A 26149-nucleotide genomic window follows, 5' to 3' on the forward strand; every position below is an offset into this window, starting at 1 on the left:
TTTTTGAAGACTGCTGGCCACTCAAGACAATTGCATATAAATTCTGTATGCGGATAAGATTTGCCCATTTCTACCGTAAAATTGATTGGGGTTTTAAAAAATCCTTTACAGGTGACTGCAGTTGCTAAATACTATGAAATTTAAATATTAGCTTGTTATTATTTAGAATACAGAAGGGCATTTTAATGTTCAATTTTTATTTATGCTTTAAAGCTCAGCTTTAACACAAGTATTGTTCCTTTGTTCCTTCATTTTATTTATTTTCTCTAAACACACATACATTAATATGCATATTTGAAAAAAAAAAAAATCAGTTTACTACAAACAACAGCAATTTATGACCGCTAAATGCAAAATAAAATATTACACAAATGCACATTTCTTGCTGTCACACAATGGTGGTGATATTTTTGAGTGAAAACAGAAAAACTTTATTGCATTAAGTACCAAACAGTGAGAAAAAAATATGTCTATGTAAACATCTGGCTTTAGCTGTTGCTTTAGCTTGATAGTCGAAAACGGATTGAAATCTAAGCTATTAGCATCAGCTTTTCTTCATAAGGATACTTTTTTTTCCCCAATCGAACTTTAATTTAGCTATTTATAAAAACAACAAGAGCAATGGTTTGTCTCATGCAAATGACAAAATTGATCCTCAACGCAAAGCTTCCCTTGTATTCCACAAAAGCTCTGCCTTGAAACGCGGTAAAATATGGGAACATAAGAGATCAACAGTTCAGTGTAATGGCAACATCATAAATAACTTTCTCCAGTGACTAAAAGGGAACGTCGGCAAGGTCATGCCTTCAGTTTTCTTGAAAACGAATCTGAAATAGAAACAAATGAGCACTCAAGTCAACAAATCATATAGTAAAACTCATGTTAAATTAAGCAGAAAAATTGATCAAAGTAAGAGTTAAAAAAAAATTGTAAAAAAAAGTGTGAAATACCTTTGATGTCAGCCATCCGTCGGCGGCTTCGTGGTAAAGTTCCATCCCTCTTCGGAACGGACTCCGGCGTTCTCAGCACTTCCTCCAGGCGGCTTTGCTCGTCGCTTTCCTGCATGGCGGATCAAAAGTATTTTATTCAGATCTTGTGGAAGAGAGGTACTGTTCAAATATTCTATATTTCACATGGCTCTGGGTTAATTTCCCTCTGCACCCACATGTTGCCTTTTTCCCCTTTCTGCCAAATTGTCCCTTTAACAGGTAAATATGTCTAATGGTTTGGGTTGGGAGTGTTTGAAACACCAACCTGTAACGCTGGAGTTAGATGACCTTTCCTCCTACCCACAGGCGTACTGGGCCCCGGGCTTTCACCTCCGATCTTCTGCCGCTCCCTCTCCCGCTCCCTCTGCAGGAGGACGGCCTGCCTCGTGGACCGGTACTCCAGCGAGAAGTTGCTGATGGTCCTGCAGAAGTCCTCCGCTCTGGTGTCTCGCACCATGGCTCGGGAGTAACCCAGGAACATGAGGAACGAGTGGAACCTTGAAGAAGGAAAGACAAAAGGCAGGAAAAACGATAAGTTCTAAATCACGGGCGAAGACGTTCAACGTTCGGTGTGTGGTAAACGTGTGCAGCTTGCCTGTTGACAACCCGACGGTGGACGGCTCTCAGGACCTTCAGCCGCTCCTCGCACTCTTTCAGGATCTTGGGCAGTTTGTGACGAAGCGAACCCTCTGGAGCGAACATCTCCACGTCTTTACCTTTCCGCTTATCCCCTTTTCCTCCTTTCCTCTTTTCCTCAGCCTTTTCCAGAACCTTCAACTGCTCCCATGATGCTTTGCACATGGCCTCCAGCTGCGCAAAGTTGGACTGGACTAGAGAGTAGTCACACTGCAGAGATGAGGGAAACCTTTGAGCACCAAATGTGACTTTGTTTAAGTATTAACCTTTTCGGGGGCTTTTTGTAGTTATTTCCCACGATGCGCACCTTGCCGGCTTTAGTGACAGCGGTGATGTCAGAGTAGAGGTCAGAGGATTGTGGGTAGAGCTGCAGCAGGAGCACGCAGACGTGGTGCAGCAGAGGCTGGCGCGTGTGCGTGTCCCGCACCTGGGACAGCTTTCCAAGGTAGCTCAGCTCAAAGCCACGGGCCTTGGGGGAGATGAAATCTCTTGTCAAGCATGAATGAAATTAAGTAGAAATGAAAAATGAAACTAACAATTGCGCTCCCTCACCTTACAGCTGTTGAGAAAGTTACCGATGGCTAACACGGTCGCTAGGATGCACCTGAAGGTCTGGCTGGCGGCCAGCTGCTCCATGGCCAGCTTGAGGTGGAACAGAGGCTCAGCGATTTCCTATTAAATGGACGGACACACATACAGAGGGCATTGTGGGAACTAGAAAGCTCACTGTGCCTGGCAGAAGTACTCATTAGTTGTTACAGTCAAGGATTTTATATAGACTTACACGACTTAGTGTGTCAGTTTTTAAAAAGTTTCACAACCGAAAAATGTGGTAAGAGTTTTGGTCAGTGCTGGTTGGCTTTAGGAGTTGTGCTCTGTACAAGATTTTCCCCACAACAACGACACATGGTGCGGCAAGATGTTCCGGTCAGAAGAAACCATGTGAGCAGAACATGTTGCTGGAATATGTTGCTAGCTGCCATTAGCAGCTTGCTAACAGGCAAGCGAATTAGTTTCTTGTTAGTTTAGAGTTAGAAACTTGTTGGAAGCAAGTTGTTTTTTAAGACAAAATCTAAAAAGAAAGCAGCCCTTGATACAAGGCATAGCATAAGCATTTCCAGTGACATATGAGATCTATTTGCAGTTAGCAACAACTTGTTGTTTTAGTTGTTGAGTGTTAACTTAGCAATTAGGTTACTTGTAGTCCTTTTACTGGATTTTAATTTGATTATGTCACTGTTTTTTGTAAATTGTGTGTTTTTTTGTTTGTTTTTTTTGCTGGTCCATATCTAAAATACATTGAATTTTGTGGGTGAAATGTGAAAATAACTTAATCGGGATATATGGTTTTTAACGGTACTGTAGAGGAGCCAGAAGGTTCTGTGTTTTTTTTTTTAATCTTTGGACGTTGGAAGAAACAGCAGAGCCACATTTTCGTACCATTCTGAGATCAGTCAAAGTGAGAGTCACGACAGGTGCCGCTGTTTCTGTCTACCTTCTCTAAGGAGTCGTAGTCCAGAGCGAAGGTCCAGAGCTGAAGTCTCGTACTCAGGTGAGGTATTTCCCCCAGAGTGAGCAGGCACAGTTCAGCCTGGGCCAGGGAACCGTGGGGGTTCTGGGCCTTGGCTTCGTTGATCAGGCAAAGCTCTTCCTCTGTTGGGATCAGAGCTTCCAGTCGCTGTTATAGAGGAAATGTGAAAACAGTTCAAACTCGTGCTGGAGAGAACAACGTAAACGCCCTGTCAGAACAAAAGTTTAAAGGTCAAATACACAGGGCCGGTGTACCTGAAGGTCCTCTCTGTCCAGCACGCTGCTGTCCATGCTGTAGATAGCAGGAGGAAGGAGGCGAGGCGGAGGCAGGCTGCTCAGGGCGATGGTTATGATGTTACTGCGCTTCATGCCCAGCACTGAAATAGACGACTGCTTCTGTTGAAGAGAAACAGGCAACACACTGTTACGATGCGATATCATGTTTCTTTGATTGCCTTTTGATTGCGACACATAGATTTCGATGCCTTATAATTTATAATTAGGTCTATATTTGGATGCTTGCGTCATTTTATAAATCACATAAATCCTTCAAAGGGTATGGATACCAATTTCTGCCACTATTTAAGAAAAACAACAACTTGACTCCAGTAAGCATGACATGACTATGACTATCTCTTAATGAGATCGTTTCTCATCATTATAAGTTCTCATAAGATTGAAAAACGACCTAATAATTATGACTTTCACCTAAAGGGTATCTCATAATGACATACCTAAATCATAACTGTGAGATACAAATTTATTTATTGTTTTCATCAAAGTGGAATGAATGGGCTTCCATATGTTTGAACTAATGTTTACTAAAAAAACCCCCAAAACAACAACAACAACAATGTTTCGACCTAAATTTAAAGAATACAAAAAACACACAAAATCTGAACATTGGAGATAAAATGTACCTGCTGATGAATCTTCAAACATCACCATTTTGCTGCATTGATTTTAAAATCATTCACTTATACGCCTACCACAAATTGAATGACCCAGTTACACTGAATTTAACTGAAAAAGTAATGGTTAAAAGATTACTGTCATGACAGCTTTTTGATTTTGACTGGATTTTCACTAAACTTAATAGCTGCCGGTGACTACAAGCCATTTTTATTGATCAACTGACTTCAAAAACCATATAAAACTGCCAAACATGGTGACAGTTTCAACAAATATGGAAGAAACACATTTTTGTAAGCATTCCATACTGCTGCTTTAATGGAAACACGAAATCGTGTATTTTTGAAATTAGTGGAACGTCCACAAGTTTTTGTGCACATTTGTAATGGAAACTCAGCTATTGCTACATCCAACCCTCAACACACATAGAGACTTACTAAATCAGCTGTTGGGACTGACATAAGCAGATCGCTACGCTTGGTTGACAGTAACACCCTTTGCCATTTTGTCTTTTCATGAAACACTTAGAAACGGACAGAAGCCATTACAGTAGTCCTGGTTTCAAGGGTTTTTATCATTCTCACCTGCCGCCCAGAAACCACCATAAAACTGGTGCTGGTGGCCTTAGACTCAAACAAATACTCCAGACGGTTCGTGTCCAACTGCACTGGCTCCAGCCCGGCCCATATAGTCTGCTTCCCAAACCGCGTCATCCTGGGAAGCGGGGTCAGGTTCTGGAGCTCCCTCCAGTGAAGCTTCAGGGTGTGGCTCTTAATCCCTGCACCTTTAGATGGTGAAGGTAAAGCGGGAGGCGGAGGAAGAGGTGGTGGAAGAGGTGGCGGGGGAGGTGCCACGGACAGGTGTTGACTTGGTGGTGATGTAAGGAGCCGCTCGTCCTCTTCACTGTCGTCTTCATCGAAGAGGTCAGAGAAATCCAAGGTGTTGAGGCAAAGGCACGCGGCCGGTTTAATGATCGAGTCCCAGGATTGGTCAAAATCCCAGGTCAGGTCTTTGATTTGATCCGATTCCTTCATTGGTATCTCTAAGAAACGAACGTGTTATGAAAAACTCAAAGAAGTTACTTTTTCCTCAGCTGACTCCAAAAGGCATACCTCTTCTTCATCCTGAAAATGAACGAAAGTCTCGTTGAGGATCTACCAGACCTTGTCTTCCGTGCCCTTCATTCCTCACAGAAAAAGAACTCCTTGCTTTTCCTGTACTGTCTCTTCTCACTGCGCAGTCAGCCTCCACCTCACAGACACTAAATCTCCATCTGAACATCTGTGGATGCTCTGCCTCACTTGTCCACCACAGGAGCGCAGAGCTCCCACACCCAGAGTCCCAATTTCTGAGCCACCTCTGGCCGATCCTCTCTCCACCGTAACCTGTAATTGCCTTGGGTGTCACGTTTGTTCCCTCAGATGCGAAGCGTCTGACCTAAACGTCCGCTGTTGTTCTTTTGCAGCAGAGCTCTGCAACCTCAGAGAATTCTTGTGAGCCTTGATGGGCTGTGTTTAAGTCCTGATTCCAACTCTGATGAGAACATTCACGGAATGCCTTTCCCTGCTGCTCTTTCAGAAATGCCTCCGCAGCTGCCCTCTGACTTTCATCTCCCCGTGTGTGTCCAGCGAGCATTTCGGTTGGAGAGCGACGAGGGCGAGGGATGCACTGGCGCATCGGTTATGGTTTATTTGAGCTGCGCCCTTTTCCTTCATTTCCTTATCGAGGCCGAATCTCCTGTTTGTGTTGGTATCATGGTGTATACACAAGCCTCTTTATCTCCTTCTTTAGATCTGTTACTTCCGTCCTCTTCAGTTAACACACACACAGAAGAGCACATCTTGCTTTCAAGCAATTTCCTCTGTCAGTTTTATGAAGACATATTGTTCTTGCATAAGTTCTTTTTTAAGTAGGGCGGTGAACTTTTTATGGGCAGGATTGCTCCAAATATGCAGGAAATATTCTCTTCAAAGCAGTACAACACTATTGTCACATCAGTACTAGTTACTTGTTTTGAAAGAAAGCCAGGTGAAGGATACTGCAAGCAAGTTCTAGTCAGGTGAGACCATGCAAAACACGACGGGGAAGCTAGTTACAGGTGCAAAAGATCGAAGTACAGGGCTTCAAATGCATCGTCAGTGTGCATAATATTATGAGTATTACATTCCACATGTCATAATCTCACATAAATAGTATATTTTGCCTATCAGATGGAGTCTCACTGCAGTAGATGCTAACGATGCCGACGCTGGAGGGCATTATTGACCCCGGCCTCAACCAATCCCGTACAGAATTGATGTTTGTGAGTCACGTATTTGATCAGGTTTAGGTTGTATGTTGGATTTCCCTTCCTGACGCAACCCTCTGCATTTTCCAGAAGTGGGACTGGTACGAGGAATCACTGGCTTGTGACCTCTTATGGCTGCGTTTCTATCGATGTAACAGTGGCTATGCAAAATATTTGCACAAGGCGACTGAATTCAACAGGATGCCACAATTTTCTGATTTTATTTGTAGACACAAAGAAACTTCTCAGTGCTTGTCTATCGCATTAATTACCAATAAAATACTTAAAAGTTTGTGAGGCAAAATGTGAAAAGACTTTTGGACTGTCTAGAACGGGTTTCTAAAACAGTATTTGGTTTGTCCCCAAGGGTCTTTCGCATGGTCCACATGCAACCTTAATGAGGATCCCTCCCTCGGCCATTAGGTCTCCCCTAATTACACTTTATCTCACTCAGTAGCCCTGCTGTCTGCTGGCGGCAGCAGGACTCATGGGAGAATTCAGTCAAAATGAGCTCCATTTGCAAGACTTAATGCCGTTTAGGCATTTATTTATCAACACGGCATTTTAAAAGTCTGCTCCCAAATATACATATTCGCTGCTTGTCTTGGGAGTGTCTAAAGTTTCACTTCTTCAGCCTCCACAAAGACAGCTTTTACTCACAAATAAACAGACAGACTTGTTTTGGCTAGGCTCCAGCTACCAGACCCGATAAGTGCAGCTGCTGAGTTGCGGGGACGATGCGGCGCCCTTACAGAAAGGGACACGTTTTCTGTGGGAAAAAGCAATTTTCGGGATGCGAGGATGTTCTGTGTCTCTGTGGGGTAGTGGCTGTTTAAATAAATGCTTGCTACTCTTTCCCCTTCTCCCCCTCTTCCTCTCTATTGCGGGTCCCTACATGGCTACTGAACCGACTGTAGGTCGACTCTTAACAGCGCCAAGATAACGATCAAGACAAAAATCACATGTAATTGCTGCATGTTTGAGGGTTTTTAAGATGTCAGGGTCAAAAAAACTGAACTTTGGTTTCGTCGTGAGAAAGGTCAGCTTGAAACGGGACGCTCTTCCAAAATGTTTAAATGTAGTTTCGTAAAACTCAAGCCTGGTCTCATTTCTTTTTTAACACGACGCCATTATTGTGGTCTTGAAAACTTTACGCGTCTCCACAGTGACTGTCGAGACGAGCTCGCACTACTCAACACTTCAACCGTGCACCGTTTTGCTTCAAGTAAACGTCTCATTTTCCTCAAAGACAATGACATACCGGCGTACCACATTGCCTCGCAGCACGTATTCAATGCATGTGGCAGCAGTGACCTGCAATTCCATGTCCAGTAGGTATGCGCCTTTCTTTGGGAAAGATGATTTAAGGGTTCACAGAACCACTTTTAAGACGTTTTCCAAAGCAAAGGTGGAGGGAACGCAACATTTCAAGTTTTTTGCATCAAAACACAACATTTTTTTTCCCCAGCAACTATTTAACTTAAACCAAGACTATTTGAAAGACGCATCTTTTAACACACAAAGGTTGATTTCCATCATCTTCACAGTGAGCAGGAGGGAAGGTGAAATGGAAAAATCTTTATTCCATTAGATCCACATGCTCTCTGAATATTGCTCTCAATTCAAGCGTCGGTCCTTTAACAGTTTCCTAAACACACCCATAAAGTTCACATAATGCTCAATACACAATAATGTAAAACACTCTGCAAACTCATAAACCCTGTGATTAAAAATTGATTCCGTCTGGCCCTCACAACACAAGTTAAACAATTTTTTTAGCAATTTCCTTTCTGCATGCACTAAACATACATTGTCCCTTTGATTAAATTGCAATTTAATCAAAGTTATCTACCGCATTTTTCAGAGTGAGAAACACACTGAATCCACAGCGAGGGGAGCAAAACAGTGGCATCAGTTCCCAACAGAGCACTTCAAGCAGGCCTTCAATAAATTTTAAACCAACTGTTTCAAATGTTTTATTTTCTTTTCCTATAATTGGTCATAGTATCTTTGTTTTTTTATCCACAATAAATTTTTTTTTGATCCAGCAGAAAGTATAGCAATTTATTTTTATATGACAGAATACATTGTTAGCGTAACTATGTTACGTGACAACGCGCGGGGATAAAATACATGAACTTTCCTTTTTGGATACCATTGTGCTTTTTTTCCACCGTCCTGTTAAAGTAACATCTATAAGGTAACACTAACAAGATGACACCAATTACAAGTTGATCAAAAATGGCTATGATCTCAGTATCTGGCGTGTGTACCGTATCTGTTCAAATCGCATTTTATTGCGCATTTCTATGTCGAGTATTTTTTTTTAAAAGACTGCTGCTAAAGAAGAAACAAAGATGGTGTCCCTCTTTTTAAAAAAACGACAACATATCTTCATGATTTGGAATAATAAAGGAGAATATCTCACAGATCTCAAGTTACCAGCAGAAATTTCAAGAAGTCAAAGAATTATTTCACAATAAAAACATTTCAAAATATGGATTTAATATTAATAAAACCTGTTGTTTTTTTTTTTTAACGATTTTATAGTTTTATTTACTCTGTACAGAAATAAAGACAAATGAATATAGCGCCACTAATCTCAAAATTCCGTCTTTAAAACTAAACTCAACATGTCAAGATATAAAAAGGGGGGTTTAAGATAAGTTTGAAGAGACACCTGTGATATATTTATTACGTATTATATACTATGACCTAGCAATAAGCTGCAAAAAGGAAGAAACGTACACGTGTCATTGTCTTCAGGTCGTTCTAATTTCACCTCGTTCAACTTATTTTGAAAGCCACGTTGAAACGGAAGTCGCGCCGATCTCTGGCTCGCGCTCCCGCGGTGCTTGGTGTGCCGTGTGAGTGAGCGCGCGCCTTCCCTGGCCTGTCATCGCTCGCGCTGACATCACGCAGAGGATTTGCCACAATGTCAAACATGAGCGAACAGCGCGAGCTCATGGCTCCTCCGCGCCACAATGACACGCACTGCCGCGCGCGCCGGCTCGTTCTCTAATCAAAACACTCCGCCGACCTTCTATGGGTTTATTCTGTGTCCTACGATGCTTTTCGGGTAAGATGGGTTACTCCGCTCTTATTCTGTTATATCTTATAGTTGGGGAATGCCGGAAATATTGAGTACTTATTCAGTAAATATATGTTTGAATGTTTCGATTTTAATTAATAGAAGGCCCTTGTTATGTTGTCCGCGTTTTTTCTTTATGTGAAAAGTTCTCAGACTACCTATAACGTTGATGCTCTTCGGTTATTACGTAATGGGAGTGCGGACAGCGCTGAGCAGATGTTAAGAGAGGTGCTGTGATGTGATGTGATGACAAACCCGGCTGTTTGCGTAAAGACAGCATCACTTCTACACCACTGCAATGCTGGTTTTTTTTTTGTTTTTTTTTTTGCAATCCATCAGTGAATCATTGTTAAAAAAAAAAAAAAAAGGAAAAAAGTAGAGCACTCAGAAAAAATAAATAAATAAATAAAACTGCCAAGTGAAAAGAGTGTTAGCATAAATAATTTTCAGAACAAAGTCAAGTCAATGAAAATAATAGTTTCCCCCCCTCTAGGTCCACGTAAGTGTTTGGTCCCAGTCAGAGGTCATGCTGCGGAGGGAGTCTGACACCCACAGCCTGTTTACCTCTGGGGAGACATCCGATAATGACTGTGAGGTAAGGCTCTATATCTTTTTTATATATATATATATATATATATATATATTATTATTATTGCGCAAAACCTGTTTTTGGGTTACTTGGATTTTGACGTTACATTACATAGAAAAGAAGCCATGCAGCCAGCTGAGACGCCTAACAAGCCTTCATACCGCCTAAACCAACTTAAAATGTGATTTATAAAATTGAGGTGACAAATTGCATGCATTTTATTTTTGCTAAATTTAAAAGAAAACTTTATGTTTAAAGGTCATTTAAACATATTATGTCATGTTTAAGCCTGTTTAAACATTCCACTTGGAATGCCAAACTCGGGCATGAATTTATAGTAAAATATTCATACAAACCAACAATTGTGTTGGCAAAGTTCCCAGCTCAAATATGAGTTTATAGAGTGAAGCTTTGTATTTGAACAAATGATCATTTGTAAGAAAATTGTCATTTCAAGACAACTCCAGTTTGTGCTTCAGCAACTTCCTCCCAATGGCCGTCTCCTAAATAAACCCCACTTTTATTTAGGAGAAGAAAAGCTACCAAAAAGTACATTCTGGGGACACTATCTGTGTCACAAAAATAAAATATAAACACCTAATCAAACAGCATCTACAGTCAAACTGAGAAAAAAAAGTTAATTATTGCAACTAAACATCCAGAAGAATAATTTCGAGAGATTTTTGACTTAACACAAATGTGGAAATCAACAGTAGTTGACAAGTTTGTACTAAGAGAAAACACATAAAAGTAAAAATTGTTGTTAAAAAGTCAGTTTTTACTCAGTAGACTTTATGCTCACAAACAACGACTTTGGTTGACGCTTTGGTCTGACTGTTGACTCCCTACTTTCAGGGTTGTGTACTATCTCTAACATGAACTGAACCCTCAGATTTTCAATTGTTTCATAATTGTGGGGCAATTACATCTTTCCAGTTGACATACTGTTTTCAGTCAGCAACAAAAAAATCTGTCTTCATCACCATTTTGCTTCCATGGTAACCCATTCGCATTTCCTTTGTAGATGTAGCACTTAAAACGTGTCCCAATGCAAATAAGCAATAAATAAAGAAAGAAACCCATTTTAATATTGATAGGTTTAATGGCTTTGAAATAAAATGGTGTTTGGCCTTTAGTAGCTAAAATATCCTGTTACATTTTCCAAAAAATTCTAACCGATTGTGGAAACCAACTTTCTCAACTATGTACCTTAAGCGGTTTGCCATTAAAATACGACCCATAATAACATATCACCCTTCCTGTTCTCTGCTCAATGCTGACGGACAACAATAATGGTTAATTGAACATTTTAAGCAAAATTCTCTAAATCAAATGTTAATGCGGCGTTTACTACCAGAAGAAATTCCTTGATATTGTTGAAACGTCTGCGTTATTGAACACTGCAACTGCAAACCAATATACTTGATTGAAATTGTAATAATTTGTGAGGTCAGTATTCAAAAGAAAAAAAAACACAACTTTATTATGTAATCTACAAAGAAGTGTCTTTTGTGATAAGTGGATGTGATGTTAATTGCTTCCTCGGCTTAATTACTCCGGTTTTTAAGCATTCGTGATTTCCAGCGTCTGGCAGAGGCAGTCTAATCAGCGCCCGGTTTTCAGCTCTTAAAAATACAAGTAGGTGGAAAAGGTTACATCACAGAGCCATTAGGAGATGCATAATTTCAAAAAAAAAAAAAAAAGTTTGGGAAACAACATCTTAAAACTTCCTTCATGCAGCGTTGCTAATCTGCCGCTGGCAGGCAGTAAAAAGGGGGTAAGAGGCATCATAGAGACAACAGTTCATCCTCTCTGTCTTTGTCTTTGTCTCAGATGGGGGCGAGTTGTGAAGAGGTAGATATAGTGTGCCTGTGCGAGGCCGGTCCCCGTACACTTTATTCAGAAGCACACGCGCCTACGCTGGTGAGTGCTCAGGCTTCCCACTTAAGTGTCTGTGGCGCCGCGCCGCCCCGCTCCGAGCTTTTCTCTACGTGTAAATGTGCGCCTTTCGCCTCCCGCCGACCTCTTCCGTGTCTCTGTTGCTGCTTCTGTTTTTCTACTGTATGTTTTACAGGAGCAGCTCAGAGCCGACAGCTGTCAATGTTGTGTGTGTATGCGTGTGTGTGGTGTGTTTTTTCCCCCCTCAAAGTGTTTTCAGGATCAGTCACTCTCGGCTGTCTTCTTGCTTTTCTGTTGTCAGGGCACTCTGCTGTGTGAACACTGTGGAAAAAACAGAGTCTTGTTAGCCAGGTACTCTGAGGGATATGGCACAGAGGTAATATATAACAGATGAGTGTGTGTGTGCGTATGTGTGTGTGTGTTATCAGTTAGCTGAAGCACCCTATACACTGAGCTCTCTATATTATACTGAAGGTACCAACATGTCAGATCTATATTGTCTTGGAAAAGTATTCAGAACCCTTGAAATGTTTCACATCTTGTCAATATCTTTTTTTTTTACCAAACAGAAATCTAGAAAGTTTGACTAAATAGTAGTAGGAATTATACAATAGCAATTCTTAAGTGAACCATAGCTTAGTGAGAAGTAAGACCACCTCTGACTACTTGATCCCTTTTGGTTTAACTGGCCCCTGGATGGGATAGTCACAGTTTAAAGAACCTTCCCTTTCATACAACAGTTCTATGCAGAAGTCATTCAACATTTTGAGGTGTTCATTCATCTGTTCCAGAGGAGATCAATACCGCCGGGATATAAATAGGATGACATTTATATAAGTGGTGAGCTCATTGGTCATGCTACCAAAGGAGGCATCAGCTGGCTCATGCATATTAACAACTGTGACATAATGAAAAGTCACACATGAGCACATGCGGTTAGATACATGCCACCACCGCAGGTTGTTTCTGACAACCAACGGCTGTGATTCACTGTCTTTCTTTTTTATTGAACGACGACTCATATTTTGATTATGTATTTTAACGTTCCTCTGCGCCGCAGGAGGAGTGCGCGTTATCCGACCCTCAGGGAGAAAGCGATGCAGATGCTGACATAGAGGACACAGACTGCAGGTTGGTTTTACAGGGGTAACCTCTTCGCCACGTTTTGCTTGGCTTGTACTTTTCTTTTTTTCTCCTTATAATGTATTGACCTTAAGTCTGATTGGCTCAGAATCCAGGAGCACAGCTCTCTCCAGCGAATCAGCTCGCGCAGGCGCAAGCGTCCTCGCGTGGCGCGGCAAGACACCACGGAGAGCGAGGACGACGGAGGGCGGAGCCACAAAAGCCATCGCTGGAACCTGCGGCTCAGTCCCGACAGAGCGCACAGCAGGACCATCCTGGAGGTAGAGGGACAATCATTAAGCTGATTGGTGTCATTTAAAATAAAATACCCCATAGGTGGGGGGATAGTTAACCATTCTTTAACTCAGGATGGTCTAGAGTCCTGAGTCTTCTCTCTTCTCCTCAAGTGCAACGTTTTTTACACTTTGATCCAGAGAAAAGCAACGATGAGTTTCTCTAGATTTTGCTGCAACATGAGTCCTTTAAGCTTGGAAATGTTCTTCAGGTGACAGAAGGCCGACTTTGTAAGTGTCTCTATGTGGCTCTGAATGTTCAAGTGAGAGTCCATCAACACACACACAGATTTTCTGGCCTGATCGCTTGTTTCCAGTTGTAATAACTGAAGCTGTGCATTGATCGCTCCTCTTCAGGTCCAACAATAATAACTTCAGTTTTGTTCCTAATCAGCTGGAGAAAGTTCTGGCACATCCACACATTGATCTGTTCTAAGAATCTGTTTAGTGCTTGAACAGGTTCAGAGTCACCTGGTGACATTGTACTGTAGAGCTGTGTATCATCTGCGTAGTTATGGCAGCTAATCTTATTTCCTGTTACAACCTGAGCTAGTGGGAGGATGTAGATATTAAATAGGAGGGGTCCCAGGCTTCAACCTTGCGGTACCCCACTTTTGATTTCCATCTGCTCTTCTCCTCTCCTGATAAAATAGTCATGGAGAAAAGTTGATTTCGTGTTCGGTGAACCATTTCTGTATTGATTTGGCCTCATGTTTGTGGTAATTGTCCTGCTAAGAGACGGAATGATGACTTGTTTTCAGTCTACAGGCAGAATTTGCCAGTTTTTGTTTTAATGTCCTGTTATTTGAGAGCTGATGAGTAATTAGCTCACAGCACATCAGACCTCCCGTCTGATTTAACAGAGTCCACCTTTGTGCTTTTGTAATGTTCGTCTTTTGACTGTTGGCAGATTAGAGTGTTTGTTACAGCTAAGTTGGATATTAGTTTGATCTGATCAAAGCAAACAGTTCTAGTTAAAGACCCAGTGAGGTTTAGCAAAACTCCATGTTCACAAAGTTTCCCAGGTGAACAGTCAAACTTTGTGCCAGTTCAACCTTAACGAGAACGGGTTCTGGGCTAGCGTTAGCCACATCAAGATGAATTTGACCATTTTCATAGTTCACCAGCTGAACATTCTGAACTGAGTTTGTTTATTTATCGTACTTTATATTAAATAATTTTTTTAAAGTGTTTATGTCGGTATTTATGATCCAGTGACATATTGATCATGTAATCTCCAAGCATTTGTAACCTGCCTTGCATCTGCCTCCTCTCTTGTCTTTGCTCTCACTCTCGCCCACTTCCCAAAACGCTCATTTACATATTTTATCTGGTGTTTTTTTTTTTTGTGTTTTTTTTTGTTGGGTCACAGGGCAAAACGAGTCGGACATTTGGACAGTAAAAGAGTCCATTTAGACTCTCTCTCCCTATTAACCCTGTTATTACTGTCCGGTCAGCGCAGATGGGATTTGACAGGAGTTTTTTGTTTCACCTCATAAGCTGTTACTCCACAGTCAAAAAGTCATAATTAGACCGAATAAATGCCAGGCACCGAACGATGAATTTGTTTTGGAAAAAGGTGCAGAAGCACTTCAGATTGGAGCCATAGAATCTAACTACATACTATATAACAACAGTTAAAATAGTAACAAGGTTGCTGTTTGTTTCTAATTAAATCCACAAGCTGTTTAAACACATCAGATGAGCAAATTTTCCAACATCTAAATTAAAGTCAACATCTTTGCCGTCGCTACATCAAATTTCTGACTGCGAGAAAAAAATGGGACATGGTTTCAGTTTACTCAGCTTAACTTTGCGGCACCTTACACTCATAAAATTTGAAATTGATGTAACAATTATATTTCCATTTAAATCCCAATGTTTAAAGCAAAGCCAATAGCATGGTAGCAAGTAGGGATGAGATCATTAATTGTGTTAATCGTGACTAACAGATTATTGAAATAATTGTCAACTAATTTAATAATTCATCGTCAACTGCAATATATGGACTCAAAAAAGACCACCACAGGCAAAACCACAAAAATATATACATGTTGCATTTAGATGAAAAATATCTTTGCCTACAATTATGTTCCACTCAGAACTCCTCAAGTAGTTTAGTTTTAGCTTCACCTGGTTCAAATTTTGTAAAAGAAAAAAAACAAGATTTATTAAGTGTCTTTTTGCTGTCCAATGATTAATTGGTTAATCCCATTGAAACTGAAAAAATTCTTAGACTTTTCTCTGGCTTTAACTGAAGGAGGAGCCGTAAGTGCATCCAGACGCAACGTAACGATTCCCGTCCTTTGCCTTGTTTTCATCCCTCAGGAGAGCGTTTCGCAGGTGAGGCCGCTCATCATCACTGGGCCCAACGTGGAGAAGCAGAAGAGTCCTTCGGATGGGTCCCGAGGCTCCAAGCTGACCTCCCTGTGGCCCTCGTCCCTGCCTCTCCCCGTCAAGCTGCTGCTCCTGCTGCCCGTCTCGCTCTCCCTCGTCATCGTTATAATCTCATTCCTGCTGCCCTGGACCGCCACATGACACAGCATAATGTTTTTTTTCTTCTTTTTTTTCCAAACATCGCACAAACGTCATCAAGTCTTATGATGTAGTCGATAGCATACTTATTTTTTACTACTTTTTTTTTTTTAAAGGAAGAATTAGGAGTGATATTAATGATGATTTCTGTTTAGATTGCATTGTATTGAAGGATGCTAAACGCGTCTTTGGCCGAATCTTTTCAAGGAGCTTACAGTCGCTAAGTCTCGGTTTCTCACCCCCTCTTTTGTAAAAATAGACTTCTCATTTTGTGGCCCCCGGGTGGGGCGGGGCACCAAGGGGTTCAGGAACCTTCAAACAGGGTAACAACACACTCGATTGGAAAACATGTGAAAGACGATGCCGCTACACTATGCAATTCCTCTGTTCCTCCTGCGGCGCTGTGAGTGCTGTTAATGATCTTCGGTCTCGTCATGTCCTTGGCCCTGACACTAACCCCCTCACAGGAGGGGGTTAGTGTCGTTCCTAACCCCCCTCTTAGGAGTATCTTCTGTTAGCGCAGGGACCTGGGGCTCTAAATAGCATGCAACCCAATTTAAAAAGCAATAGCAACTGAGATCAGACACACGTTTGCTGTGTATAATCTACTGAACATCTGTTGGTTTCATGGACAGATTACATGGATCTTTTTTCTTTTTTTTTGAAGATTAATTTAAAACACCAAACCATAGTAAAAATGAGCTGACCTCAAAATAAAATAAGCTTTAGGGAAAAAAAATACTGTAACTATGTACAATAAGTTCATATACATCCACATATTCACATAATGCCAACAAGATAAATATGAATCTTACGTTACGTATGTTATCGTATGATTGCTGTTTAGAAAAACTGAGCTTGACAATCAATCATGCTAGTTGTTACAAGCTGAAATGCAAACTGGTAAAAAGCCATTTGGCTACTCTGTACTGTATGCTGTATTTGTTTTACGATGTTCTTTATGAATGATATTTAAACATTTTGTTCAACTCGAGAAAAGAGAAGTGGTTATTATTCATCATCATTTACCGTATCCTATTAAGTACTGTGAATTTAGTTTAGTCTTCAATCCTGCTGTATTGCTCTTCCTAAAGCTCGCATTTCTTCCATTGTAGACATATTTCCATTTTTGTGTTTCATGGGGCAATAAAATGTCAATAAAACTAGATTGTATTTTAACAAAAAAAAATTATTTAAACTCGTCTGGTTTGAGTTTCGGGGTGCGGGAGGGATCTATTAACAGAAGAGATTTTGCAACATTTGAAAGATATTTTCAGTGCATTATATGGCACTAGGATTGATAGATTTATTTTTTTTACATTTTCAGCTGATGTACATTGCACTGAGTCCAATAAAACAAACCCTCTAAAAAAACCCTTTCCCCTCCCTCACCTGTGGTGGCGCTGCACTAAGAACTATTGACGGTAACGACACAAAAACCTCTGAAGAAGACATTGAGCGCAACTTCCTTCTTCACAAAACGTAAACAAAAACGGAGTGGCGTCATTTCAGCGGCGTACGAGTTTTGCTATAACTTTAATGTGAAGATGTGTGTTTTGTTTTAAGCTTGAAAGGAAGTTGTTCTTGAGAACTTCCTAGTGATGGTGAGATGAAGCCTCATGAGGCATTGAACCACTTGAGCCAACTGGTTCGAGAAAGGGTTCATTTCTTGAGGCTTCATGTGCACACGAAACCACCTACTGGCCAGGTGTATAATCACAGCCAGCTGTATCTTAACACGTGTGATGCATTGAATTTTTGTCTATTATGGCTCTTGGGAATGACTTCACAAAAGGTGTAGGACGAAATCATTTGTCTACATAAATTATGTATACACATATGTGTATAATAAAATATTATTTGAATGTATCCTCTGTGTGTAATTATTCCCAAAATAGTAGTGTCATGTGATATGGCATGTTGTGTAATAAAGTTTTTCTGTGACTCTAGAAAAATGGCATGGGCTTAATCAGGCAGAGGACAGTGAAAGTGCTTGTGGAACTAGGGAGGGGGTAGTGAATAGGCTAATGCTTGTGTAACTTGGATGATTTCATGCATTTTTATTAAGAAACAACAATTTCTCCACAGTTTTTGGTTTCAAACGATTTCTCTTTTTTGACACTACATGGATGAGGTGTTATTATTGTACCCCAACTCCTTGGAGCACAATAAACACCTCACCTTTACAGAAAATAAGAAACAGTGAAAAATACAGTTCCTCATAAGCAAACCTAATGCATCTGCAAATGTTCAGCTCACCTTACCTTGTTAGGGCTTATCAAATCAAAATGTTCCCACATAGGGGAAATCCTCCTCTTTCTCGCCGGCTCCATCCTACTCCTATCCTGTCCTCGCGCTCCTAAATCTCCTTTCTATTTATCTCTCTCTCTCTCTCTCTCTCTCTCTCTCTCTCTCTCTCTCTCTCTCTCTCTCTCTCTCTCTCTCTCCTAAACTCTCCAAACACCGAACTAACTGTCTCAAACTAAATAACCACTATCCAAACTCTGCTATCCAAACTATCAAAACTCTATCCACTCTCTCAACTGACCGCAACTCGCCTACAACAACCCACATTTTGAATGGAGCCTGTGAGGTTTCTAAAGCTGTCAAACCCCGCGCCAACATCTGAGCCACTTCCCGAAGCAGTCACGTGGTACAGCCAGGCAGCGAGGCTTCGGACGTCATCGTTTTCGGCTCCTCCCCTAAATGAAGCAAGCCTCGATACGCGCTTTACGGAAACGCCCCCTCCATTACTCGACACACGCCTCGAAGCCTCGGCACATCACGTAACATCACTAGAACTTCCTTATTAGTAACTGTAAACTAATAAGGATTACGTTAGCATCTGCTCCACAGATTTATTTTAAAATATGAAATGGAAAAATTTAAGTGATGTTTTGGCATTAGGAGCACTTTACATTAGAACAGGCATTAGGGCAAAAATATATGAACTAGTTTGACATATTTTACTCTTTATTCTTCAAAACACAATTTTGGATTTGTGAAAACTTGGCCCTATTTCTTAAAACTGGACTTGACATTTACTATATCAGTAATTTGTAAGAATTTCCTCAAGAAGCGGTGAGAAAAAAAGTAGTTAAAATCGAATTTTAGATTAACTTTGACAGAGACTTACTTCAGCTAACTTTGCTTTTATTGAAAGAGCTGTGCTTGCTGACATTTTCCTTTTCTTTTTCCTTCTCCGACTTAAGTTTGATCTGCTTTTCTTCAGCTATGAGTGACACAAGTTACACTGCCATCTACTGATGAAACCGTGACTCATTTTTTTATCCACTCAGACTAAATTCCTGCAAAAAAACAAAGACAGTTTCTATAAAGCTGCATTTTTTGAAAGTTCTCTAAATTTTAGCTGCCAGTGAATGTTACCCTGCCTATTGGCTTTCAGAATTGTCACCACTAATAACCACTAATGCTCTTGTATATGTCTTGTCGTGGTTTAGTGAATGTGTCTGAAATTCTCTTTGCATTGCAGCTTAGGCATATATTTATTCACTACAGTTAATGAATAGTGCACTGATCCCATTTCCTGCTGATTTCAGTGTTTTTACTAAGGTAGACATTTTAGGTTTTGGTTTCTAAACATCTCCTCTCTTATGGGGCCGGAGGCCAGTTGTCTGAAAATCAGTATTTGTCCAGTTCAGTTTTCTTCATATTTTCCAGTGTTTTCACTGCAAAGTTTTGGAACTGAAATGTTTAAAAATAAAAATAGATTAAAATGTGTTCTTGCATTTGGACTTTTCGAAAAAGAGAGAATCTTTGCCTGGGCACTGCTGCTGCTCTCGATCAGACGGCCTAAGGGTAAGGCTTGTGGAGGAGGGGTCCCACAACGAGGTTAGATCTTCTCTTGCTACATGCCGTTGTTATGGTAACAATCCGAACTGCTTAGAGAAAACAGACTTTTCATAAGTAGATTATAGCCAGAGTTTAACCCTCTGTTTAAACGTCAGTGATAAAGTGATTACCGCAACATCTGCTCACCTACTGTCCTACAGAAATATAGTTTAAAAAAAATCTTTGTGCCCTACTCACATCCAACTCGTAAGGATAATAAATGTGGAACGCACTTTATTGCATAGATGTTTTGTTTTGTTTGTGCATTTCTGAGAACCACCCGACTCATTTGCCCCGCCTGTTGTTCAGGAGTTTCGCTGTCTGTGTGAATGGCCGGGAGAGTGACATAGCTGCAGTGGATTCAGGTAGGAGTTCGTTTTGTGAAGCGAGATATTGCCCACCGGTTTCACTTCCATTTCGCCCACATGCAGCGCTTCAACTTCGGAGAATTTCAGCAGGATTTGATTAGAGGCTCACTGTGTGTGCGTGGATGCAATTAAAGGCCTGTTGCAGAGGTTTTCCAAGGCTCTTAAAGGACCCACAGCCAAGAAATGAAGTTGGACAAGTTTGTAGTAAACATTGGCAAAAAACTAGATATTTTTTTTTCAACAAACTCATTTTAAGGTATACAATTATTATTTTTTTTACATTCTTTGGTTAGCAAACAACATAATATCAATGCTATATAACAATAGTAGTTGCTTTTTTTTTTTTTTTTAGATCTGCCTTAATTATTCATGGCATCAACAAGGCGCGTGAAGGATTGCTCTGAAACTTGTTTCATTGACATGATATACATCAAGCAATTGCTGCAGATTTTGGCAGCTGCACATCCGTGATACAAATTCTGAAAATCCAGGACAGAGAGCTGCTGTCTGGGAAGCCTGGTGGAGCTCAGCGTCATGTCTAAGAAACCAGCTTGAGATCATTTTAGTTACATGATATGGTGCAGGGGAAGTAATTATTAGAAGTGTTGGACATTGTAGGCAACAATACCTAAGCCTAATCAAGGAGTCTGGTGATTTGAGGGAGCAGGCAGTGTTTTTTCCAATCTGTTGTTGTCCAGATTTTGTGAGTCAGCGTAAATTGTACCATTAGTTACCTGTGTTTTTGTTTTTGTTTTTGTTTTTATCATACAGTGGTGACCCCTAGTGTTTGGCTTTGTTTTTGCTTGAGAAATAATGACCGTAAGGAATCCGTTCTGTGATTTTGTCCACTTCAAAGACGGGGAACAGTGCTTTCGAGTTCTGATGCCATCGAACAAGTCTAGTTTACAGTGTCGCCCACCTGTTTCGACTCTCAGCCGATGTCAAAGCGAACGAGCCAACAGGTGCCGTGTGTGTTTTTTCCTTGCCCTTTTGGCCTCCTTCTTTCAGTTGTGTCTCGAGATCTGTGACCCAAATTCCACAGCGCTCGGACGTGAAGGAGAAACGTGATGCCTCTGTTGACCCTCTGGGTATATTCATGGGGCAAGAGTAAAGATGCTTGACAAGACTAGAGTGGACGAATCAGCCCATTGCGTCTTGCTTCGAATTGAGCTACATAGTTGATAAGGACAGTGACAGGTTGGAACGCAACGATAAAATACATGAAGAGTAGCTATAAAACATATGTCCAAAAGAACTTGTGCATCAACCGCTTTCAAAACTGTTTGGTCTGAACGTGACAACAGACAACCAGCTGAGAATTGTACCTACTTATGTTACACTGAGTATATGTGGCACCTTGGTTATAACAGGAACTCTGGGAACTTGTGCTCCTTGAATGTTTCCATGCAGCTGGAGAGAGAGAGAGGTAGGACTGGAGCAAACATATAACACTGCTGCTTAGGGGGTGAGAAGCAAAGGAACACACAGCAATCTCAGCAACTTGAGTAGGCTATAACTTGGACATCCACGACCTGCACCTGTGTCAGAGCTTTTCCTCAAAAACTTCAAACAGTAAGGGATCCACAGTCCTGGAGCATCTACAGGCCTAAATAGCATCAGCTAATTAAAGTTATTAGAAGAGAGTACAGGAAGACGGAACAAAATGGCAGTAGCTAATCCGTGCCTCCAGAAAGAGTCAATGGAATGGAAGAGAGAGGTGGAGGAGAGCAGGAGAAAACAGTGGAGGGGGACGATATGCCACCAGGCTATGGCTGAAGTGAGAGTTGAGGATGAGGCGGAGGAGGAAGGTAAGGATGCCAGCAGCTTTAAAAAGGTGAATGAGGAAGAAGAGAGCAGGGAGGTAGGAGGACCTGAAAAAGAGAAGGAAGAGAAAAGTGGTCACTGGAAAAGAAAGGAAGATGAGGAGATTGCTGAAGCAAATACAAAAGACGATACAGGTAAACGAGATGAAACAGAGTGGGAGGTTATGGAGTGTGAGGAAGTAAATGAAGACGAAGAGAAAGATGAGAGTCAAATAATTGATGACTTGAGAGAAGAGAGGGCAAAGGAGTCAGAGGAGAAGGAGAGGATGATGGACGGAGAGCATGGTGATGAAAGTGATCTGAAGCGAGAACAAAATGATGCCTGTGACCTCAGAAAACAGATAAACGAAACGCAGCTTCAGCATTTTCAGCACAATGACGAACAAAAACGTGTGAAATGTGAACATGACGGCACAGTTTTAGGTTCAGTGCAATCAGTTTGCAGTGAAGATTATCAGAACACTGAGAAACAGAATCAAGATGAACTAAACTATCCTAACAAAAAATCACAGAGATCTCACAGGAATATTAATCGAGACCGTAAAACTCTGGAGAGCAGCAAAGATGGAAGCAAGACATTGACATGTAGCAAAATGACAGAATCTTGGAAAGCTCAAGCAGAGACTGAATATGATGTTGGAAATCTCCAAGAAGAAGATGCAAATGGTGTGGTATCTGAAGAGCCACTTGATGAGGATGAGAATGAAGAGGAAAGTTTTGTAAAGATGTACTATAAAGATGATTATCCTACAACTGTTTTCCTTGCCTTGAAAGAGTTCAGGGACTCTTTTATTCTCACTGACCTTACGCTGAACACAGAGGATGGCAGGAGCATATGTGTCCACTCCACAGTCATGGCTGCTGTCAGCTCACTCATCTGGATAAAACTGAATGAAAGAAAAGCAGAAAACAGCAGTGTGACTGAAGGTAAACCTGCTCATGCTAGTTCTGGAGGCCGTGGCTGGTCAGTGTCTCTTGGTCCAGAAGTGGATTGTGTCGGATTAGAGGCGGTTGTGGAGTTTGCGTACACTGGACTCATATCATGCTTGAATGAGCAAAACGTTGATCAGATACAAGTTGCTGCTCGAGCAATGGGCTCCCCTCGAGTTTTGGCCCTGTGTCACCTGTACGAAGAGAAACCCACATTACTTTGCAAAGACAATAAAAGGGTAAAACTCTCTGCTGCAGAACAAATGAGCATCAATCTGGAGTCTGTAAAACAGTTGTGGATGGACAGAGTTGGTTGTGATGTCCAGTTGGAAGCAATTGGTGGATCAGTTCTTGGTAAGTACTCAGCCAGTCTTCATAAACCACTGTTCTACAAGATATAGATGTGACTGTGCTCCATATGCTTTTATCAAAGAGTTATATTGTACCCCATCAGCCCACCATTTCTTCTTTTAGTTAATTCAGCCACTGGGAACTAGAGCAATATCCAACCAATGAAACTTGAGATCACAGGCCTCGGAGGACTATTATGTTATCTATTTGTGATGCCTGACTGAAACAGTTCTTTACCCTAAAAAAGTAAGCTAAATTGCACTAAGGTCTACAGTTGCACAATGGATAAATTAACAACTATGATTTCTAAGATCAAGAAACATCAGAGTTATTGGCATATACAGTTGTTTCCACAATTTTACATTCATTAACCAACTGAGTCTGTCTTTAGAAACCAGCTCAAGCCTGAACAGCACCGACAGAGTTAACATTTGTATTTAATACTCATCACCTTCTTCTCTCCAGTTCACAGAGTTATGCTAGCTGTCAGTAGTGACTACTTCCGTGGGATGTTTACGTTGGGTATGAAAGAGTCCCTTCAGTCTTGTGTGAGTCTTCCATTCCTCTTGGCCTCGGATCTAGAAGTTCTGATTGGCAGCTCCTACAACGGGACTCTTCCCCTCAACTGGACGGGTGTCTTTGAGATTGCTTGCCTCTCTCTTCAGCTCCAGTATCAACCCACCCTGTCCTTGTGCTTTAGCTTCCTTCAGCAAGAAATAAATGCCCACACTTGCCTTGACGTGGTATCTTTTGCTGAAGCCTATGAAATGGCACATCTTCTTGAAGCTGCAGATGATTTTGTCCTTCGGCAGTTCCAAGAGGTGGCCTGCACTTCCAAGTTCAAGGACCTGCCAGCCAAACAGCTCGTGAAGTACCTGAATAGCAACTCACTCTGTGTTTCATCTGAGCTTGTTGTGTTTAATGCTGTCCTATCATGGATTCAAGCAAAGCCCAGTCGAAGGATTAGACTCGCAGATGAGTTAATGAAAACGGTACAGTTTTCCCTGATGACATTTAAGGAATTCAAAGAGGTCCAATCACAGAACATTTGGTGTGATCACATCCTGACAGAGGTATATCAAAACGTGTTTGAAGACTTCTGCGGCAACCGGACTCCGCAAAAGAGCCAATGCCGTATCTATCTGCCCAAAGAGAGTCTTGTCTTGATTGGGGGCGACCAGATCTCTGAAGACCTGCGCAGCCGCAGCGTCAGCAGAGATGTTTGGTTTGGAAATTCTGTAAGAAGTCTAACAGGGACAAACAAGGCAATTGAGTGGAGAAGATTGGGAGAAATACCAGCTTCACCAAGGTTCAGTCATGAAGTTGCTGTGCTCAATGGGCAACTGTACATTCTTGGAGGCAAAAAATATTACGGCAAGGGTGACATCTTTAACTCCGTTTATAGGTGAGGGAAGGCAGTATGACAAAGACAGGAATAAATTAGTATGTTATCTATCACAGTTTTAACATCTGTATTTATCTCTTCACTCCACATGTAGGTACGACCCACTTCAGAACAGCTGGGAGTGCCTGGGTGAGATGCAAGAGAAGAGAGCCTCTTTCTCTGTGGTTGTACTGGATGGACGATTATATGCTGTTGGTGGATACTGTGAACCTGACCATATGGATACTGTTGAATGTTACTGCCCCACTACAGACTCCTGGAGGTAATCTAGAAAGAAAAATAATCACGAGTTCACTGCCATGTGTATGATTCCACAGCATTCTTTTACCTACTTTATGCCTTTGAACACATTAACACATATGGATTTGTTGCTAAAAACATCTTTACTAGTTTAAATGACATGAATGTGTCTATCCTTTGCTTACATCAGTCTCTTCCCTTTCAGATTTGCCTGCCCCTTGGATCTACCATTGGGTGGGCATGTAGCAAAGGTTTTCAAAGGGCAGATCTTTATCTCAGGAGGACAAAACACTGACCAGTTGTGTGTTGCATCTATGTTCCTGTATCACCCGGAGACAGGAAGCACCTTCCTGACAAGCATGAGCAAGCCTCGAGCTCATCACAGCATGGAGACTTTGGGAGAACACCTGTATGTAGCAGGAGGAATCACCACAAATGACAACATGACTGTTATTGACCAGCTTGCCTGTGAAATGTACAGTCCAGCTGCAAATTCCTGGACCGCGTTTACGTCTCTACAGGTGCCACACGTCGGGGCGGGGAGTGCAGTTTTGGAGGGAAGGTTTTATTTGTTGGGTGGATACAGCCAGGAGGACTTCAGTGACACTAACATGGTCCATCGCTATGACAACGCCATGCAGAAATGGGAGAACATGGGACAAATGCCAGGGCCCAACAATGAAATACGAGCATGTGTGCTGCGTTTGCCGCAGCATTTACGTATGTAAAATGTTGTCAGCATATCAGCGATTTCAGACCCAATTTTTCAGGAGCTAATAATTTTTTTACAATGACGTGTGTTGGGCTTTTGGCTTCTGGTATCTGAAATATAATTTTTGTAAGGAGAAACTCAAAGTTCAGGTATTCAGTGTTCAAGTGATCATCTTAATATCTAAATGATTCATCTCAAACTACACAAATTTGTCGGTTTTATTGACCTTAGCTTCCATTTTTTAAGAGAAAGTTGACTGTTAATTATGTGCATCCAACAATGAAAAAATACACTACAGCAGTAGTAATTTGAAACTTGTAAAGTTTTCAAACTGACTAGAGATGTTACGGTCCCTGTATATTGTAGTAAACAGGTTATTAAATAAATGTATTTTTAACAGTGAATCAAAGTTTATGGTTTATGTTTAATATATGTCTTATGATAAATATGTCCAAACACTGCGATATATAGGTGCAGACATTTAGAGATATTTGTATGATTGAGAGTTTTGCTGAAATAAATTCTGTAAAGTCATCAGTTGATTTTTTTATAATGTCTGTAATGTGGGTGGTAATTAGGCCTGTC

The 26149-nt window shown here is 41.2% G+C and overlaps 3 protein-coding genes and 1 long non-coding RNA gene across 6 annotated transcripts; 2 read left to right on the top strand and 2 right to left on the bottom strand.

Moving 5' to 3' along the window:
- Positions 1-235: 235 nt before the first annotated feature.
- Positions 236-7757, bottom strand: LOC116732952 (FH1/FH2 domain-containing protein 1). The gene is made up of 9 exons (XM_032583568.1): positions 4652-7757; positions 3411-3551; positions 3121-3303; positions 2178-2297; positions 1933-2094; positions 1585-1835; positions 1255-1486; positions 951-1059; positions 236-827 (listed from the first exon to the last, which is right to left on the bottom strand). The coding sequence occupies exons 1-9, from the start codon at positions 5099-5101 to the stop codon at positions 799-801; spliced, it is 1677 nt and encodes a 558-aa protein (XP_032439459.1). The 5' UTR covers positions 5102-7757; the 3' UTR covers positions 236-798.
- Positions 7758-8918: 1161 nt separating this feature from the next.
- LOC116732953 (uncharacterized) lies at positions 8919-17081 on the top strand. Of its 3 annotated transcripts, XM_032583569.1 has the most exons (7): positions 8922-9433; positions 9939-10040; positions 11868-11957; positions 12235-12309; positions 12994-13064; positions 13165-13336; positions 15677-17081. In XM_032583569.1, exons 2-7 carry the CDS (start codon positions 9972-9974, stop codon positions 15884-15886), a joined length of 687 nt encoding a protein of 228 aa, XP_032439460.1. In that variant the 5' UTR covers positions 8922-9433; positions 9939-9971; the 3' UTR covers positions 15887-17081. The 3 variants fall into 3 exon arrangements, with proteins under 3 accessions (XP_032439461.1, XP_032439462.1, XP_032439460.1); XM_032583570.1 differs by lacking the exon at positions 12235-12309 and having other exon boundaries at positions 8919-9433; XM_032583571.1 differs by lacking the exon at positions 11868-11957 and having other exon boundaries at positions 8920-9433.
- LOC116732956 (uncharacterized) lies at positions 11123-23666 on the bottom strand. Its single transcript, XR_004341917.1, has 3 exons — positions 22730-23666; positions 21433-21513; positions 11123-12254 (listed from the first exon to the last, which is right to left on the bottom strand). It is a non-coding gene; the product is annotated as an uncharacterized LOC116732956 (long non-coding RNA).
- LOC116732955 (kelch-like protein 33) lies at positions 21660-25830 on the top strand. Its single transcript, XM_032583572.1, has 4 exons — positions 21660-23210; positions 23673-24612; positions 24707-24874; positions 25058-25830. Exons 1-4 carry the CDS (start codon positions 21767-21769, stop codon positions 25578-25580), a joined length of 3075 nt encoding a protein of 1024 aa, XP_032439463.1. The 5' UTR covers positions 21660-21766; the 3' UTR covers positions 25581-25830.
- Positions 25831-26149: the final 319 nt, after the last annotated feature.

The sequence above is a fragment of the Xiphophorus hellerii genome, chromosome 14 (assembly GCF_003331165.1).
Source record: "Xiphophorus hellerii strain 12219 chromosome 14, Xiphophorus_hellerii-4.1, whole genome shotgun sequence".
In the NCBI taxonomy this organism is placed as follows: Eukaryota; Metazoa; Chordata; class Actinopteri; order Cyprinodontiformes; family Poeciliidae; genus Xiphophorus; species Xiphophorus hellerii.